Source organism: Hemitrygon akajei, chromosome 7 (assembly GCF_048418815.1).
Source record: "Hemitrygon akajei chromosome 7, sHemAka1.3, whole genome shotgun sequence".
NCBI lineage: Eukaryota > Metazoa > Chordata > Chondrichthyes > Myliobatiformes > Dasyatidae > Hemitrygon > Hemitrygon akajei.
The window spans coordinates 156808183-156826675 of record NC_133130.1 but is presented as its reverse complement, the minus strand read 5'-3'; the positions used below and the strand labels follow the sequence as shown (position 1 = coordinate 156826675).

The window sequence follows — 18493 nt, the reverse complement described above, 5'->3', positions numbered from 1 at the left end:
CTTTTGAGATATGATAAAAACGGGCATCCAAAGGGAGCTCATGTGGTCAAATGTAGTGTGTACTATCTGTGTGGAATTCGCAGAGATCATGATTGAACGTGCATCTTGGGTGCTGTGAGGCAGTGGTTCTGCTAGCTACCTGCCTTAAAGCAGTTTCTTAAAAGATGTTGAGCTGGGGTGTGGGTTCTGTTTCCCACATCCACAAGGATTCCCCAGACATGCTTGATCAACGTATTTCATTGTGGGTGCCTGGTTTCACGTAGTTTGTAACTTTTTTAGTTTTGCTCAAAGCCGGTGTCCAAGAGCTTTTGCTCTAAGTCTTAAATCCCACCATCTTGTGTGCGAAGAAATGGGGAAATGTTTTGGGTCCCATGGGAAGTAAAGGAATAACAATTTAGCGCTATGTAGCTACATAACTATGTAGCTCTTTGAGCCTTCTGTGATTCATTTTGCTGCTTTAAACTTTATTTGACCTAAATAGGACTAAAATGCAACAAAACATTTTGGTTTGGAATGCTCACTTTCTAGGTAATGAGACATTTGACTTGTCATGGCAGGTTCCCCCACCCAAACATCATGACAGGGAATACAACTTCTATATCGAAGGACACCTGGGACACTGTCTTGAGTTTACTTTAAGGGTTGGTCTCTGAAACATTGTGATAAATAGGGAGGGGGAAGGTTTAGAGATGAAGCACATTAAAACAACACCATCAAACTGAGAACACAGTAGACATACATTAGCACAATGATCCACCTATTTTCTTTTGGTATTTATTTATTTACAAGACATTCTTGGCATAGCAGTTGTTTATTTCCCATCATTGATTACCTCTGAGAAGGTGCAGGTGAGTCACTTTGAACAGTTGTAGACCATCTGGTGAGGGTACTTCTAGTGTCATTAGGTAGGGAATTGTAGAATGTAGACTCAGTCATGCTGAAGTAACTATGACATATTTCTGGTAAAATAATGGGTCATTTGAATAAGAATTTGCAGGTAGTGGCATTCCCATGTGCAAATTGTCTTTGTCTTGCAGGTGGTATAAGTATTTTTGGAGAAGGGAAAAGGAAAAGGAAAAGGGAAAGGAATTGCATCAGCACCGGACTCCGGAGCAAAGGTTCCCAAGTTCGAATCCAAGTTGAGCCACTCCCGAGAACGCTTTCCATCCGTGGCAGGTTGAGTGTCGAGCTAGCCACTTGGCCTCGTTTAAAAAAAAAACAAGGGTCGAGTCAGGAACGTTCATGTCGTGACCCGATTAATCCGAAAGGAGACCAATCATGACACCACGCACCAGACAAGATTGGCTGAATGTCTGGTGTGACAAGCTAAAAAAAACTGGAGTTCAAAGTAGCACCTCTTCCTCGCTACCTAAATATAAGACCATATGGTACAAGTGAGATTAGGAAAATGAATGAAGCTTGTATGAAGAAAAGTTGGGGGTGGCGTGTAGAAGATGTTGCTTAGAGCTAGTGAGGGAGTTATGAAGGTTCTGGTGATAGCACAATCAGAAGCGAAGTTGAGGACTAAAGTTTTGGAGATATTAGTGTCACTGTGCAGAAAGGTGAATGGAATTGTTGGTGCTTTGGCTTGAAACCCTGCTTCAATTCCTTTCCCTACACTGATGTTGCTTGACATGCTGAATTGCTGCAGCAGATCGTTACTTCAGATCCTCTTGTATCTGTAGAAGGTAAATATTTGAATTGCAACTTTTCGGGGAAGTCACTAGCATACTGACATGCTCAAAATTAGTGACATTCCCCATGGGTTAAAGAAGATGGCAGGTTGAAGGTTACTACTAATGGATCATTTCTGTTGATAAAAGTTATACTCATGATTGAGACTGTAACTAGTGGGACAATTCCCTAACGATTAGCAAAAACCCACAACCAAATGAATGTTTCTTGTTCTGCAACCGCTATATTTCATCTTTAATATCATTTTCATCCCTCACACTACAACAGGTTTAAAGTCTGACAATGTAAAGGTTATTTTAAATTGCCTTATTAGGATCTACAGCTACTTGCCTAGAATTTTACGAAGTTGTTGACACAGATAATACTAATTTATAAGTGATGTTAAAGACCCCAAATACAATGCTTAGAGAATCTCTGACCCTTTAAGAATATTTGGTGTTAGAGATCTTTTTCCAAAGTAGTGTTTTGATGTTGTTCAACAGCAGTGAATGATGTACCTCCATCTGGCTTGCTAAGCCATTCAGAGTCATGCAGGTTTGTAAATGTTTTTGTAGTTCATCCCTGAAATCAGTAGGTGCTCCGTACAGCAGATATTCCTGCAGTAAACCACAAATTTTGGCCAGATTTGGCTGTATCAGTTCAGTATTGCATTGCTTCATGAGTTTGTCACAAGTTGCTATGCAGTCCTTTCCGTGTGTGCAGTCTGTGTTGTGTTCACAATGACGCCCTTTATAGAAATCTTTAAGCGTCATCTCTGTTACCACCTTCCTGAGGTTAACCATTTTAAAATCATATTTCTCATTGTAGCCGATGTTACCTGGGTCGGTGTCGCAGATATAAAAACTACCGTAAGTGCCATGAAAAATCTCCTCCACAAATTCTAGGAGTCCAATGGTGATTTCTGCTCGCCTGGGCCATGCAGGAGCAAACCATTGGTTCAGGCTCTTCTGCAACACTGAGGGTAAAACTGCCTCAAGGAAATGTGGCACCTTGATGCTGTAGAGGGAGTGGTAGGGGATCTTCTCGGTGATGTACAAATCTCCACAGAAGCCCAGCAACTGTGCTGTGTGTTCTTTCTCATGCAGAGAAACTATCAATAAAAACTCATTCAGCTGAAGCAAAGCCCAGATAGACTTTGCTTCTGCTAATGACACCTTCTTGTCCTGGTTAATATCAGCCATGCTGATTATTCTGGTAACAAGGTTTCCAAGTGATTGTTGATCTCCAAGACTAGCCTGAAATAAAGTGAAAGCATTGTGATTGACAGCATTGCAGGAATACTAAATACAGTTTCAAAGTAAAAACAAGAAAACTGAGTATGGATTGGTGTGAAACTTATAGGCTATTTGTCAGTGGGAATACGGTTTAGAGGAGGAGAAAGCTGAAAGCTAAACCAAACAGTGACTCGATAAGGAGTTTTGGGGGAAGAGGTTCATAAGCTGTCTGTGGTGAGCTGGTGTGTTTAATGATGATGGACGAATCCTGGTGTGAATGGTGTTGTCTGGAGGTCAGATGTGAATATGTGTTAGAAGCCTTTTAGGAATATTTGAATAAATTATCTTAAAATCATGGTTCTACTGTTTAAGGTTGGGCATCAAGTAAAAGAAACAAAGCACCTTTCTGCTATAAAAGGACTGGTACAGGATCATCAGTGCAGTACAAGTTTACAGAAGACCAGGAAGGGTTTCTAGGATTTTGCAAAGAGGCAAGTGAGTGTTCTTAATGCCCCCTCTTTATCCCCATTATTTGTCTGGATCTGATAGAATACCTAAAGATCCTTCTATATGTAAACAAGGTAATATTCACTTCTGAGGAGTTTGGTACGACTAGGAAGGGTTCCACCCTGCATCTACTTTCATCAAGTAGATTTTGAGCTTAAATTTTGATTTGCCTGAAGCAATTCAACTCATGACAGATCCCGAATCTGATTCAATAAATTAGAACTTCAGAATCCGAGATGCTTGATAGAAAATCCTATTAAACCAACCTTTAGGAATGTTAGCAGCATCTCCTTGAACTCCTCCATTGAGGTACCTCTAGTCGGTTTGTCGAACAGCACAACATCTCTCCGAGGCAGAGTCTCTGGGTTTAGGTCCGCTCTGAAGGCATCTTCTATCCCACACTTAATAATGACTTCCTTCCCTCTCCATATACCACTATAAACCTAGGAGAGGTTCAGACATTACAGGATGAAGATGGTATTACTGCCCTTGGCATCACAACCCACCTTCACCACATCTCATTGTACCTCTTGCATTTCTCAAGACCAGCTGTATTTTACTGAATGTATCAGTGATGAGCAATGTGGATTACTGAGATTCTCAATGGCAGTTTGTGTGATCAGAAAAGCTCATATGGAGAGAGAGGGGGGAAATGAAGATTGATTCAAATTGACCAACCAATGTGACATTAATGGATTGACTAAACATGGTAATTAACCTAGCAATTTCAAACGGGTCCAGATACAGGGCAAAACAAGAAGTCTGAAAATCATTGGTCCAAAGTCACCAATGCCTCCAAGGTAGCAGTATCCACTCTTAATAGTATGTTGTATCTTAAAAAGTAATTTCCCAAAATGTGTATTCAAGCTATGGCCTACATATATCTGTCAAAAATGTTCATTAGATTCTTTTATGCTCAACTAACACATTGAACAATACAATCTCATAGAAGTACTCTTTCTAATGCCAAGTACAGCTGGTAGCATTCTTGTGTCTGAGTCACACTTCATCGAAGAAAGTGAGCTCTGAATCTAACCTGCATTTGCAAGAAGAGATGCGTAATGTAATGATAAAATCTACTTTGTTTGTCATTCTGTTCTGGTGGATGCATATGGTCCCATAACACTGACTATGGATGAGTACATCCACGCTGAGCCGGTGAATTTTGAAAATGCCGGTGTCGCGAAAAAACGATAGGTGTCCACACCAGGCGTTTCTGAAAATACCTCCGTCCACATTAAAACGGGTATTTGGGTGAATCTCCTCCTACTGGGCACGTGCACAGGACACAGCTACAGAAAACAAGCAAAGAAGAAACGGTATACTATTTCCGTTTCCTCCTCTTAGTTCAAGAAAACAATGAAATGCCACGCTGCCGCCACCAACTGTTCCAGCACATCATGACAGAGTTTTTAAAAAGCTCCAGTTACCCTGTACACACTACACCACCCAGCTGGCGTTTTCAGATTTACACACTCTGGAGAGCATTTTAGAAAAGCTCCATTTTCGGGGGAGGAAAACGCCATTTCAGTGTGGACAGAGAGTCAAAACAAAGAGAAAAAGCTTCAGTTATGGATCTATCCGGTCTAGTGTGGACGAGTCATACAAAATGAACACAAATTATTCAGCCCACCCAATCAATGGATCTTTGCCCTTTGCCCAGGACAGAGGATATCTTTGCAAATCTTTCTGGAGGAAAACACTTAAGCAAAGTGGACTTAGCTGAGGCCTACCTACATACAGAGAAAGAAGAGTCCAAGGTGTTTCTCACCATTAACACTCTCAAAGGACTTTGTCACGCTAGGCTCATTTTTGGAGTAGCATCTGCGTCTGCACTCTGACAAAAAGCTAGGAACAGGTGTTGCAAGGCTGCCTGGACACTCAGTGTTATCTGGATGACATCATTGTTACCAGTAAAGATGATAAGGAACATCTCCAAAATCTCAAGGCTGTGGAAGATTACGTGCTCAGAGCACGTCGCAACAAGTATGAATTCTTTAAACCAAGCATCACTTACTGTGGTTGCACTATTGACGCACAAGAATTAACGCACGTGTGCTGAGAAAATTCAAGCAGTGGTGGATGCTTCAAGACCAAACAATGTGTCATAGATGCAGTCCTTTTTAAGATTTGTTAATTACTGTAACAGTTTCCAGCCAAACCTAGCTACTGTGCTCCACCCCTTGAACTCATTACTACAGATCAGGAAGAAATGGCAGTGGGTGAAGCAGTGTGAGGTGTCTTTTAGAAAGGTAAAGGAAATAATGATTTCAGACACTGTACTCCCACATTATGATTCACACTGTCCAGTGAAGCTTCCCTGTAATGCCTCACTATATGATACAGATGCACTCATGTCCCATGTTATGAGTGATGGAAGTAAAGGCCTTTGCATCACATTCCCTTACCTCTGCAGAGAAAAATTATGCATAGATCGAGAGAGAGGCTTTGAGCCTCTTTGGGGTGTAAAACACTTTAACCAGTACTTGTATGGGAGACAGTTAACCCTCGTTACTGATCAACAACCATTCATGTCAATTTTCTGTCCACAGCAGGGTGTTTCACTAACAGCAGTAGCATAAATATAGAGCTGGCCTCTGGTTCTTGGAGGACACAATTACAAGATTGAATTCAAGAAGACAACTAAGCATGGAAATGCTGAAAGATTGTCCCATTTACCCTTGGAATAGAAAGTACCTGAAAAAATTTTACTCTTTTGTATTCTCCCTAATGGAAATGAAAGTATGCCTATTACAGCAGAGATGATCCAAAGAAAACCCCACACTGTCTTAGGTCTACAAGGCCACCCAAAATGGTGGGAATATGCAACAGAAACTCCCTATTTTTACCAGTGGCGGGATGAACTTGCCCTTAATGGAGGTTGCCTTGTGTGGGGGGGCTGAGAGTTGTATCATCCAAGCTGAGAGCTAAGAAGTGTTAGAGGAGCTACATGCTGGTCATCTAAGTGTGGTTAAAATGAAAGGGCTGGCTTGAAGCTTTGTCTGGTGGCCCGGGATAGATCAGCAGATTTAGCAGCTTGCCATGCACTGTTCGGGATGCCAACATGCCCAGAAGATGCCAAGAGCAGCACCTCTCCATCCCTGCAAATCACCTGCACTGTCCTGGCTAAGGATTCAAGTAGATTTTGCCAGACCATTTATGGGCACAAACTTCTTGATAGTAGTAGGTGGAGGTACAAAGTGGCCAGAAGTATTCCCAATAGCCTCTGCTACAGTCTTGCATACTGATGTGTTGAGAAGCCTCTTTTCAAGGACAGATGTTCCAGAACACTTAGTGAAAATGGACCACAGTTTGTTGTGGAACAGTTTCAAGTCATTCCTGAAAATGAATGGAATCAGATATATAATATCTGCACCGTATCATCCAGCTACAAACGGCTTGGTGGAAAAGTGTGTCCAGAGTCTAAAGCATGAACTATGAGCAATGTCAGCAGAACACACTACACTGACATTCAATCAGAAGCTTGTCAATTTCCTCCTTGCATATTGCAATGCAGCACACTCCACAACCAACAACTCACCAGCTGTGCTGTTCCTGGGTTGTTGTTTGCAATCACACTCGGATCTCCTCAGACCCAATCTCAGAAGGAGTATGAAGGGCAACAGCTGAGACAAATTCTTAAACTAGGAGGTTCGATATTTCACTCCTGGACAAGCAGTCCAGGCGAAGGAACTAGAGGTCATCAAAAAATGGGTACTTGGAAAGATTAAGGATAGAATTTGAATCACCCTTCTACATAGTAGAGATTGTGCCTGATATCATCAGGAGATGACACATCGATCAGTTGAGAACAGAGTCAATTGTTAGGGAAGAAAGGTGGTCTGAGCTGTCTGAACCATTTCCTGCAGTCCCAGAGTCAATTCCTACAACCTTCCTAGAGGAGGCCCCACTCCAGAATCTGAGACTGTTTTCACAGCCACAAGTCTCACCTGGCACAGTGATTAAATATTTGGGCCTGAATGGTACAACTTAAAATTTACTATGCTGTGAATGTCTGTATAGTAGTTGTATTATATACATAATGTGTATATGGTTGAGATGCATTCTATATTGAGTTGGAGTTTATAGCTAAGCAAGGAGGAATGTTGTGTATTTAATATATTAGTAATATCTGAGTAGCACTGTAAATATATTGATTAAGCATTCTTTGTTTACATAATACATTGCGAGTTATGCGTAAAAGTACATCATCATGCTACCATGTGATTTCTGCACACCTTGCTTAAAGTAAAAAAAAAGTTAGTTTCGCATTCCAGCTGTGTTTTTTGCTTTTAATTAATTTTGGAGTTCCAAAACAATAATCTTCTTCACTGAGGCGATTCAAATGCTCATCTAGACAAATACTGCCACTAACTCTGTTTCCAACACTCCCAGGCAGTACATTCCAGGTACTCACCACTTACTGGGTGAAAAAGATCACCTTCACATCCCCTCTATATCTCTTCACCCTTACTCTAAACCTATGTCCTCCAGTTTTATTTACCTCTAATATGAGGAAACATTTCCTGCAGTCTGTCCTATCAATATCTCATAATTTTATGTAACTCAATGTAACACCACTTTAATATCCTCTGCTTCAGGAAAATAGACTTTGCCTCTCCAGTTTGTCCTTAAAATTTAAACCCATCATCCCTGGAAATATCCTGATGAATCTTTCCAGCACTATCACATCTTTTCTATGGCATGGTGACCATAATTGAATGCAGTACTACTGGACATTTAAGTCTTTTAACCAAAAATATCCTTTAAACACACATGATTCATTATCTTAGTTAGCTGTTTATTGGATCTTTCATTGCACAACCTGGCTGCTTTGTTTGTTAATAAATCCACATTGTTTCTACATCAAAATAATTCATTGATTGTGAAGTCTTTTGATGGGTATTGAAGATGGAAGGTGGTGCGTTGGTGCAAGTTCTTACATATTAATCTTTCACCTAGTCTCAACTACTACTCCTGGAGGACCACAACCTTGTTGTAGTTTGGAGGCTTGCATGTCTCAAGGACACAGAGAGCTATGTTGGCTGGAGTCTGAGCTTTATGCTTTAGGATAGAGGACAAAGAGTGGTCCACTGGCCCTCCATGTTTGGGGGTTCAACTCAGGGCTAAGACCTCTCCTTGACCAGTAAAACAAAATTGTTATGGAAACACCAATGAGGAATTCTTCATCTGAGTGTGACAGCATTCCCAAGTCTCCACCCAGGACTTGCACGGCTAACAATAGTGAAAACTGAGAGGAAACTACTGACACGATGAAGGAAGCCCCGCACAACACCAGAGATGGAGGACCTTCATTGCTGCCCTAAACGCCAGTGGTATAACGGGCAGTAAGTGAGTGAGTAGTATCAACTACTGCATACTGCCTTGGAAGGCTTAGAAAGTTAATTACTACTTAATTGGGTTCATTCAATTCCATTCACCCACATTAGTTATCATTCTAGTGATGCCACAATTAGTGTTCAAACTTCCTCAGAGTATGATGTCACTGTTGGTGACCTGGAGCCATATTCTTTAAGTTAATACTTCTGAGAAATGATTTGACTGTTAAAACATATTAAAATAAGTTATATTTATGTGCTTTCTCAAACGGTCTTTATACACTCCCCTCCACCTCTTAAGATTGCCATGTTCACAAATGATAACGTCTGGATTCATTTAACTTCTGTTAGGCTTGGCCTAATATCTTGAGAAACACAGGATCACAAATGAACATAAAAACCATATTCCAGATTCACCTCCAATAATACTTATTGTAATTTGATACTAGCTTAGCTTGGAGTTTTATTTAATTGTTTCTAAGAAATTCATGTTACCTTTGAAGGAGGAAAAGAGGTGGATTAAACCTGGAACTGGACTGCGATGAGAATGTATGACAGCTCCTCAATGAGTGATATACAAACTATCTCCTGTGCCTTTCTTATGATTACTAACTCTAGCTACAGATTATGATTACTAACTCTAGTACAGATTAGCAATAAAGACAACTGTTGTCAATTCATTTCATAGGAACACCCTCCAAAATCTCATTTGGGAAAATGCAATAAATTGCTGCGCAAGTTGACTCTGTGGTTAAGAAAGCATATGGTGCATTGGTGTTCATCAATTGTGGAATTGAGTTTAGGAGCCGAGAGGTAATAATGTAGCTACACAGGACCCTGGTCAGACCCCACTTGGAGTACTGTGCTCAGTTCTGGTCATCTCATTATAGGAAGGATATGGAAACCATACAAGAGGTGCAGAGGAGATTTACAAGGATGTTGCCTGGATTGGGGAGCATGCCTTATGAGAATAGGCTGAGTGAACTCGGCCTTTTTTCCTTGGAGTGTCGGAGGATGAGAGGTGACCTGATAGAGGTGTATAAGATGATGAGAGGCATTGATCATGTGGATAGTCAGAGGCTTTTTCCCCAGGGCAGAAATGGCTAGCATGAGAGGGCATAGTTTTAAGGTGCTTGGAAGCAGGTGCAGAGGAGATATCAGGGGTAAGTTTTTTTTTTACACAGAGTGGAGAGGGCGTGGAATGGGCTGCGATGGTGGTGAAGGCGGATACGATAGGGTCTTTTAAGAGACTCCTGGACAAGTACATGGAGCTCAGAAAAATAGAGGGCTATGGGTAACCCTAGGTAATTTCCAAGGTAAGGACATGTTTGACACAGCTTTGTAGGCTGAAGGGCCTGTATTATGCTGTAGGTTTTCTATGTTTCTAACCTCCCTTTTACATGTAGAATTCCCTTTGCACTCTTGATACCAGTGAGTCATGTGCTCATCGACCTCTGATGAAGCAAATACATCTTAAAATGCTTGTTTTTTAAAAACTCAGCTTGGGTCCAAGGTCCTGAATTTCAGGTACCCATTTTTACTCCATAGCAGTTTGGGGACAGGGCAGCCTTAGATCTTGTTCTGAGTTGTAGAAAACCCAAGTCCAGATCCATGGAAGGGAATTGTTTAAATTTGCCTTTTATATTATACAGGAACTGGGCCGTGTTGGCCTGGCTATTTGATGTTCCTGTGTGTAAACATGCCTCCCAGTGCCTATTGAGCCCAGCTGTCAACCATAATGTGCAAACATTTGTATAAACACTGATACTAGCTTCATCAATAAATCAAATACCTGATTCACAGGGTTTGATGATAGGCATTGTTGAAACAGCAACTTGTTTTCTTCACACAAGTCCTTGCATGCAGATCCAGAAATAATTCCTTTCTTATAACGATCACACTGAGAGAGAATCATATTGTAGGTCAAAGTGCTTTTAATAATTATTACCAACAACAAGGAGATTCCAATTTTGAGATATATGAAACATCCCATTCATAGTTCAGTGAACAATGGACTTTAAGCCCAGGGCTCAAAACTGGGCCAGTTTCTCTTCTGATATTGTTAACAGTTCCATCTTGCCTCTTATCATTCATTGTCCTAGATACTCAGGGATCTTGCTTTTGAGTTTGGAGATCCAAGATAGAAGTTCAGATCTAGAAGAAATTGCATGAAATTATAGTATAGGCACCCGTTAGTCTCGAAAGACCATGGATTTGCACCTTGGAAAGTTTCCAGGGTGCAGGCCTGGGCAGGGTTGTATGGGAGACCGGCAGTTGCCCATGCTGGAGACATGCTGCAAGTCTCCTCTCTCCACGCCACCGATGTTGTTCAAGGGAAGGGCAAGGGCCGATACAGCTTGGCACCTGTGTCGTCGCAGAGCAATGTGTGGTTGAGTGCCTTGCTCAAGGACACAACACGCTGCCTTAGATGAGGCTCGAACTAGTGACCTTCAGATCACTAGACCAATGCCTTAACCACTTGGCCACGTGCTAACACTGCATGAAATTAGAGGATTCAATAAATATCATTTTTCTCATTATAGAATATAGAATTGCACAGCACAGGACTAGGCCCTCAGCCACCATATTGTGCTGAATCAATGAAGCTAATGATCCCTAATTAAACTAATCTCATCTCTGACACATGGTCCATTCTCTGCATGTTCAAGTAGCTATCTACGATCCTCTTAATGTCTCCTATCACTCCTGCTTTAACTACTATCCTTTGCAGTGCATTCCAGGTATACTATTTGTTACGTACTCGTGACACGTGACAGTGGTACCCTTGTCACGTGACTGGGGTTGAAGTTATACTGGACTTGAGGTAATGGTCTTGTGATGGTGGAGTGACGTCATTTTCCCGCCAGTAGAGGTCATGTGACAGTTTTTTTTAACAGGGTATAAAAGGAAGACCCCACCCTGTGGGGAGGGGCAGTTCGTGGCTGGATTTGCCATGTTGACTTCATGCCACTGCGTGATTTAATGTGATGACGCGGTTTAGTTGAAAGATGAAGTCTTATTTAATGCCTAAAGTTTAAAAGGTCATTGCCAGCAGTTTCTTACAATACTGCTAGTGGAGAGTGAATATCGGAGTTCGGAAGTTAAAGATCGAGGAGAATTGATTTTCGAAGGTGGAATGGTTTCGACCTGGTGTGATCCTCATTCGGAAGGATTTCGTTGACTGTTCTCGTGTTAATCTCTGCTGGGATAGCAGGAGATTGAGGACAGAGTGTGGAAGAAGAGGTCAGTGCCTTTAAACCGTTACGTTTCATAAAATTCTACGTGGGAAGAGTTCAACGCCGGTGATTGAAGGACAACGACGTGGAAGAGAATTTAAATCGCCTTTAAAAAAAAAAGTCTCTCCTTTTAAATGGACTGTGAGCATTTTGAACTTCCGGCATATCGCTTTAAGAACTGTTCTTGCTGCATCGCTTTAAGAACTGTGAAGCTGCCGCACAGCAGCTGTTTTCTGGTTACGTTAGTGTTTGTTTACTTTTGGGGGGGATTGTTTTCAGTGTTTAATAAACGTGTTATTTATTATAAAAACCCTTGCCTAACTCACATATATTTATTGTTGCCTGAATACGTAACATATTCTGTGGGGGGGGGGGACTTTGATCCCCAATCTCCTTTGAACTCCCACCCTCACCTCAAATGCATGCCCTCCAGTAACGTACATGTGATTTTGTGCAGTTACACATATCATACGATCCTGATGCAGGCTATGGCATTGACATATCACACTTTACAAGATGATACTGGATAACATTGATCTGCAAATCTGACCACTTTTAAATCAGTTTGCTTATTCTGCTTCTGATGTTTTACTTTCTTATTGATTTTTCTATAAATTAAGTACTATTTTTAATAACTCAGCATCAATTATTGAGCTAATTCTTCAGTCATACGACATGCATTGATTGAAAACAGCAAATTTGTCCAAAGCTGTAATACTTACAATGATCATTTGGCAGATATGACCTCGGCACAATTCTGAATAGGAGGAGTAGTGCATATAAAGCACCCAGCTGCCAAGCAAGATTCCTAACCACATCAAGAACAGGTACTTCACTTTGACACCAGGGAGGCGCTTCTGTCAAGAAAAAAAATAGTGTAAGTCCCAAATAGCATCTATTACAGCTCATCACACAGCTTCACTGCTACAGGTTGTATTAATTACCAAAGGAGGATAATGAATATGTGGGATCACCAGCCAGTGACTTGATGGAAAATGACAACATTGTCAGTTTTAAGATTGCACTTGGAAAACACGAAGATCTTTTGGCTGCTGTAAGTTTCCAAGGAAGGTGGACAATTGGGAATGTGTATAACCCAGTTAATGGAAATGTCCCTTCTATCTGTGTTAAGGAGAATCCGTGGTGGCTGTTACATTCATCTGGTGATTGGATTTGTTGCATGCAGCTAATGGAAGTGAAGGGGATTTTGCATGTGGCCACTGGGGTGTTTTCATTTGCTGTGGCTGAAGTGGTTTACATGCATCCATTGAGGAGAATACAAGCTGAATCCATGGAGGGAGTTGTCTTCATCCAGAAGAGGAGCACTCAGATAATCGGATCAGAAAGAAAACATTTTTCACTAAATAAAGCAGATTGGGAGAGGAGGTAAAAGCCAGTCTGATCTGACAAGATAGAAGGGAATAGTAGATTGTAAAATGCAGAAGTGGGGACTGGAATCAATGGTGAGAGGAGAAAATACAGACTGGAGTCACTCATGTGGCCTTGAATCTTGTATTGAACTGGGGTTTGCCCATGCACTCTGTGTCAGACTGTAATTGAACAGGTAAAATCTGAAAGTTAATTAAATTTGACGATACATTTTGGTTTAGAGAGGGAAAAAGATATTCAATTCCATGTCCCACCAAAGCAATCACCTGAACTTCACAGGAATCTTTGAGTGTGCAGACCTCCCTCATCTCAGAACTAAATCTGAATTCATCTTGTACTGGTTGTGACTTAAAACTGCTTCAGAAAATTGAACAAGTGGTCCAGCCTGTGACTTTGGGACATAAAAAGTCCAATGATAATATTTCCAGAACAGGAGAACTCATAAAATTGCACAAGCGGAGGAATTTGGTACTGTAAAGAGCCATCCATTCCCTGGATCATTCAAAGCCCAGCAAGTGGTTCTTTTTGGCAACGTACCTTTTTGAAATTACTAATAAATTAATATCCAAAATCCTTTCAGATAGAACATTCCACTTCTCCCAATATTCTTGACAAGGCATAGCTTTAAACAAATATCATTAAGTATCCACTGCTGTCGATAGGCTTGACTTTGTTGAAAGAGGCTTCTGTATTTGACTTTATTAACATATTTTCCTCAGTGCTGAGTGTGAATCATGTTTGAGTTTGAAACTTATTGCATGGAATTATCTGATTTAGAATCACAGAATGAAAAGTCATTCCTTCTCACTTGATTTTTTTTTCACTTTTTAAAGTATTTCTTATGTAACTTATAGATTTTTTAATTTATTGCACTGTTCTGCTGCTGTAAAACAGCAAATTTTACAACATACCGTATGTCAGTATAACAACCCTGATTCTGATGTAATCCATTGAATTTTCTTTCAATTATATATCTAGTTCTCTTTTGTACCTTACTATTGAATCTGCATTTCAAACAAATCGCAGCTCACTGTGTGGCAGCGTTTTCTCATATGACTTCTGCTTCTGTCACCAACGATTCTGTTATGTTATTGCGATCTTGTCTTTATAAACAGCACAATGTCTGACACTTTTCCTGCAATGCCACAGGTGCCCACGTGCTTCACGGTGAGCTAAGTACTTTTGAAACTCTAGTTACTGTGGAAGTGTTGGAAAATGCACAAGCCAGTTTGCACACAATGGATCCAACAAAAGAATTAGGTAATTGCCAACATCAGTTTTAGATGTTGCTTAGAGGAGAAAATACATGATTGGACATTCAGGTAAGCTATTAGCTCTTCATTGAGTAGTACTGTAGCAAATTGATTAATATTTATAATATGGGTACCTTAACATTCACTTACTATGGCACATCCTTTAGTGAAGTGTTCCCTGTTACAGCACAACATTCCTTTAGTTCTAATGTTTCAACAGTGTGTCAGCCCTCATTCCTTTCTGTCTGGCAGTGCCGTGCTGCCTATGGTGTAGCACTTTACAGCACTGCAGAGTGTTAACCTAAATTAAGGGTTTATTATTCTAAAGGTTACATATCAAGAGCCTTTTCAAACATGACAGCAGTATTTAATGGACAAAATAATTCTGTTTTGGATAAGCAAATGCATTATTAGCTGTGCACTGCAATCCCACACCCCAGGGGCATGATAATATCAAATCCTTTGAAACGAAGGAATCATCACTGCCCAGCATGGAGGCAGATGAGGTTACACCACTAACAAATATTTGAACCCTCATCCTTCTTGCTCAGATGAGAGCTTTTGATTATAAGGATTAGTACAGACTACAATGGAAATAAACTAGAGGAAACCGGTTGGGTGATGTAGGACATAAACATAGACCAGCACAGAAAGGGAACATGTCCTTTGACCTGCAATGTTGCGCTGAACTGATTACATTAGTAACCAAATGCTCAACTACACTAATCCCTTCTGCCTACATAATACCCATTTCCTGCCCATTCATATGCCTATCTAAGAGCCTCTTAAATGGCCCTACCATAATTGTCTCAAGTACTGTACCACCCAGTGTATTTTATGCACTTGACAGTCTCTTAAAATACTTGATCCACACAACTCCTTTGAACCTACCCCCACCCACTTTAAATGTATGTCCTCAGGTATTAGATATTTAAACCCTTTATAATCTTATAAACCTCTATCAGATCTCCCCTTAGCCTCTGATGCTCTACAGAAAACAACCCAAGTTTGTCCAACCTCTCCTTATAACCCATACCCTCAGATCTAGGCACCCTCATCTTAATGAGGGCAATCTTGTGCACCCTCTCCAAAGCCTCGAATCTTTTCCACAATGGGGTGACCAGAACTGAATGAAATTCTTCAGATGCGGTTTAACTGGACTTTTATAAAACAGTAACATAACGTCCCATCTCATGAATGCAATTACTCAACTAATGCAGGCAAGCAAACCACATGCCTTCTTTAACACCCTATCAACCTGTGTAGTCACCTTCAGGGAGCTATTAACTTGGGCACCAAGATCCCTCCGCTCATCAACATTGTTAGGAGTCTTGCTCTTAACAATGTACTGTCTCTTTACATTTAATCTCCCAAAGTACACTTCACATTTAAACTCCAGTTGCAACCCCTTGCCAGCCTACTACACTATCCACACCACCATCATACTTTGTATCTTCTGTAAACTTACTCACACATCTTCATTTTTATCCACGTAATTTTTATAGATCATAAGAAGTCCCAGTACAGATCCCAGCGGAACACTACTAATCATGGACTCCAACCAGAATAAGTCCCATCAACCAATACACCCTGTCTTCTGAATTCAAATGGCTAATTCACCATGGATCTTAGTCTTCTGGATGAGCTTCCTATGAGGGACCTTGAACAACATTTTACTAAAATCTATGTAGACAACCTCCACAGCTCTATCTTCATCAATCACCTTTTTCACCCTCTCAAAAATCCAATCAAATTACACCACACAAATCCGTGTTGACTGTCCTTAATTAAGCCGTGATTTTCCAGTTACTCACAAATCCTATACCTAAGAATCTTCTCCAGGAACTTCCCTACCACATGAGACTTGCAAATCTATAGTTTCCAGGATTATTCCTGTTTTCCGTCTTGAATAATGTGGCTAGAGAAGATATTGGTCAAGACCCCACCAATCTCATCTCTTAACTCTCTCAATAAGGGTCTTGGAACTTATCCACCTTGATGTTCTTTAAGAGACCCCACACTACCTCCTCCTTTATCTCAAAATATCCTAGTACATTAGCAGGATCCACACTGACCTCTCTGTCCTCCACATCTTTCTTGGTAAACACTGATAAATATTTGGTAAATACAGGTTAAGTTCTCATTTGGACTTCACACACATTGTCTGCCTCCAAGCACATGTTCCCTCCATTACAGTTGAGTAATCCTACCCAAAGGGACAAACAATGGGTGCAGACTAGAGGTACTGAGACTAGTGACACACTGTATATCACATAAGCTCTAACATTTAGATTCACTGGTCCAACTTTCACAGAAATCTGCAAGAAAGTGAGGATGTATTTCGCTAAAGTTCCCAGTATTCCATCTAAAGTATATACTTGATATTACAATTGAGTTAATGAGGAAGAGGAACTAGGAAATAAAGGGTAGTTTGATAAGAGATGTTTAAAGGGATACAAACCAAACATGGGCACTAGTTTGCTGGGCAGCATGGTCAGGATGGATGAGTTGGACCAAGAGGCCTGGTTCCATTTTATGATTTCAATTAAGATGGCAAGTTAGGGAAGTGGTGTGAGCTCTGGGAAAGAGGGTGGCTTGGGACAGTTTCAGACCCTGCCCCATCTCAGTGAAGTGGACTTTATACACTTGCTACCTTGTTTACTAATCTGCTCAGGATCTCAGCCCTCCCAGCTTGTGGCACCTCCAGACATCTCTGACCATCACCAAACTGTACCTCTTCATCGCCGGCGCGAATGGCCTCAGCTACTCGACACAAAAGCTTCGGAAATCCCTTTTTTTAAAACCCTCTTATCCTTTTGTGACTAGTTTTAAAGCCGACCCCTTTTTGCACAGCTTGTGGTCACCTGCCCTGACATCTCTTTATTTGGCTGCGTGACAATTTTCGCTGGATGAGGCTCTACTATGTTAAATGAGGTTGCATTACCGCGAACTGTAGTTGCTGGGTTGCTTGGGGTCTCCCGGACGGTAACGCTATCGATGCTCGATTTGGGGCTGGGGGGTGTCGGCGATTTCCCGGTACCCCTTCCCTTGCCCTCCCTCCCTCCCCCCACATTAAAAGCCCGGACTCCTGAGTACCTGCAGAGCCCTAGAGAACGGGCAGAAGACGACCAGATGGACCAACCTCCGGGCGCGTCTCATCCTCGGACCGGCCTCGCTGCCCGAACAACCCGGCACGGCACGACCCCCACTCTCTGTCTTCCTCGTAACGGGAGCTGGGCGAAGGAACCGACGCCCCACGCTGCAGCCCGGGACCTAGGCAGGCATTAACGCCTACCCTCGGGCAACTATCGCAGCGCTGAGCCCCATCAGCGGAGAGCAGGAGCCGCGGCTTCGCTCTGCTCGGCGCCGCTTGTGCGGCCACTCCAGGTTCTGTAAAGTCCTCGGCTGCAGCGAGCAGGATCGGGTGGGCATGCGCCGGGCATCGAAACGGGGGAGGAGGAGGAGGAGAAGGAGAAGGGGTGGGAGCGCGTCCTACGCCTGCCAATCCGCAGGAGGACGGGGAGGAGGTGCGAATCCCGCCAGGGACCCGACCCACGAGAACGGCAGCAGCGGGGTGCCAACCATCGGGGATGGAGTCGGGTCGGATGGAGCAGAACCCGAAGGAATCCACACGAAGGAAATGTAAGCACATCCGAAGCAAATTCGCAGTGGAAAACAGCAGCAAAGGAATCTCTAAAGAAGAATTCCACGGGCAGAAATTCTCCTCAACAGGAACCCATTTTTAGAAACGGCAATCCCATCCATTTAAACGCAATCCCAGCAACAAGAGTCTCATTGGACGAAAATCGATCAACAGTAATTATATTAGCATGAAATTCCATCATCGGAAATATTCCCAG

At 41.8% G+C, this 18493-nt stretch overlaps 1 protein-coding gene across 1 annotated transcript; it reads right to left on the bottom strand.

The window, feature by feature from the left end:
• Window positions 1-752: 752 nt before the first annotated feature.
• dipk1b (divergent protein kinase domain 1B) lies at window positions 753-18159 on the bottom strand. Its single transcript, XM_073052242.1, has 5 exons — window positions 17730-18159; window positions 12714-12848; window positions 10548-10655; window positions 3683-3859; window positions 753-2930 (listed from the first exon to the last, which is right to left on the bottom strand). Exons 1-5 carry the CDS (start codon window positions 17790-17792, stop codon window positions 2118-2120), a joined length of 1296 nt encoding a protein of 431 aa, XP_072908343.1. The 5' UTR covers window positions 17793-18159; the 3' UTR covers window positions 753-2117.
• Window positions 18160-18493: the final 334 nt, after the last annotated feature.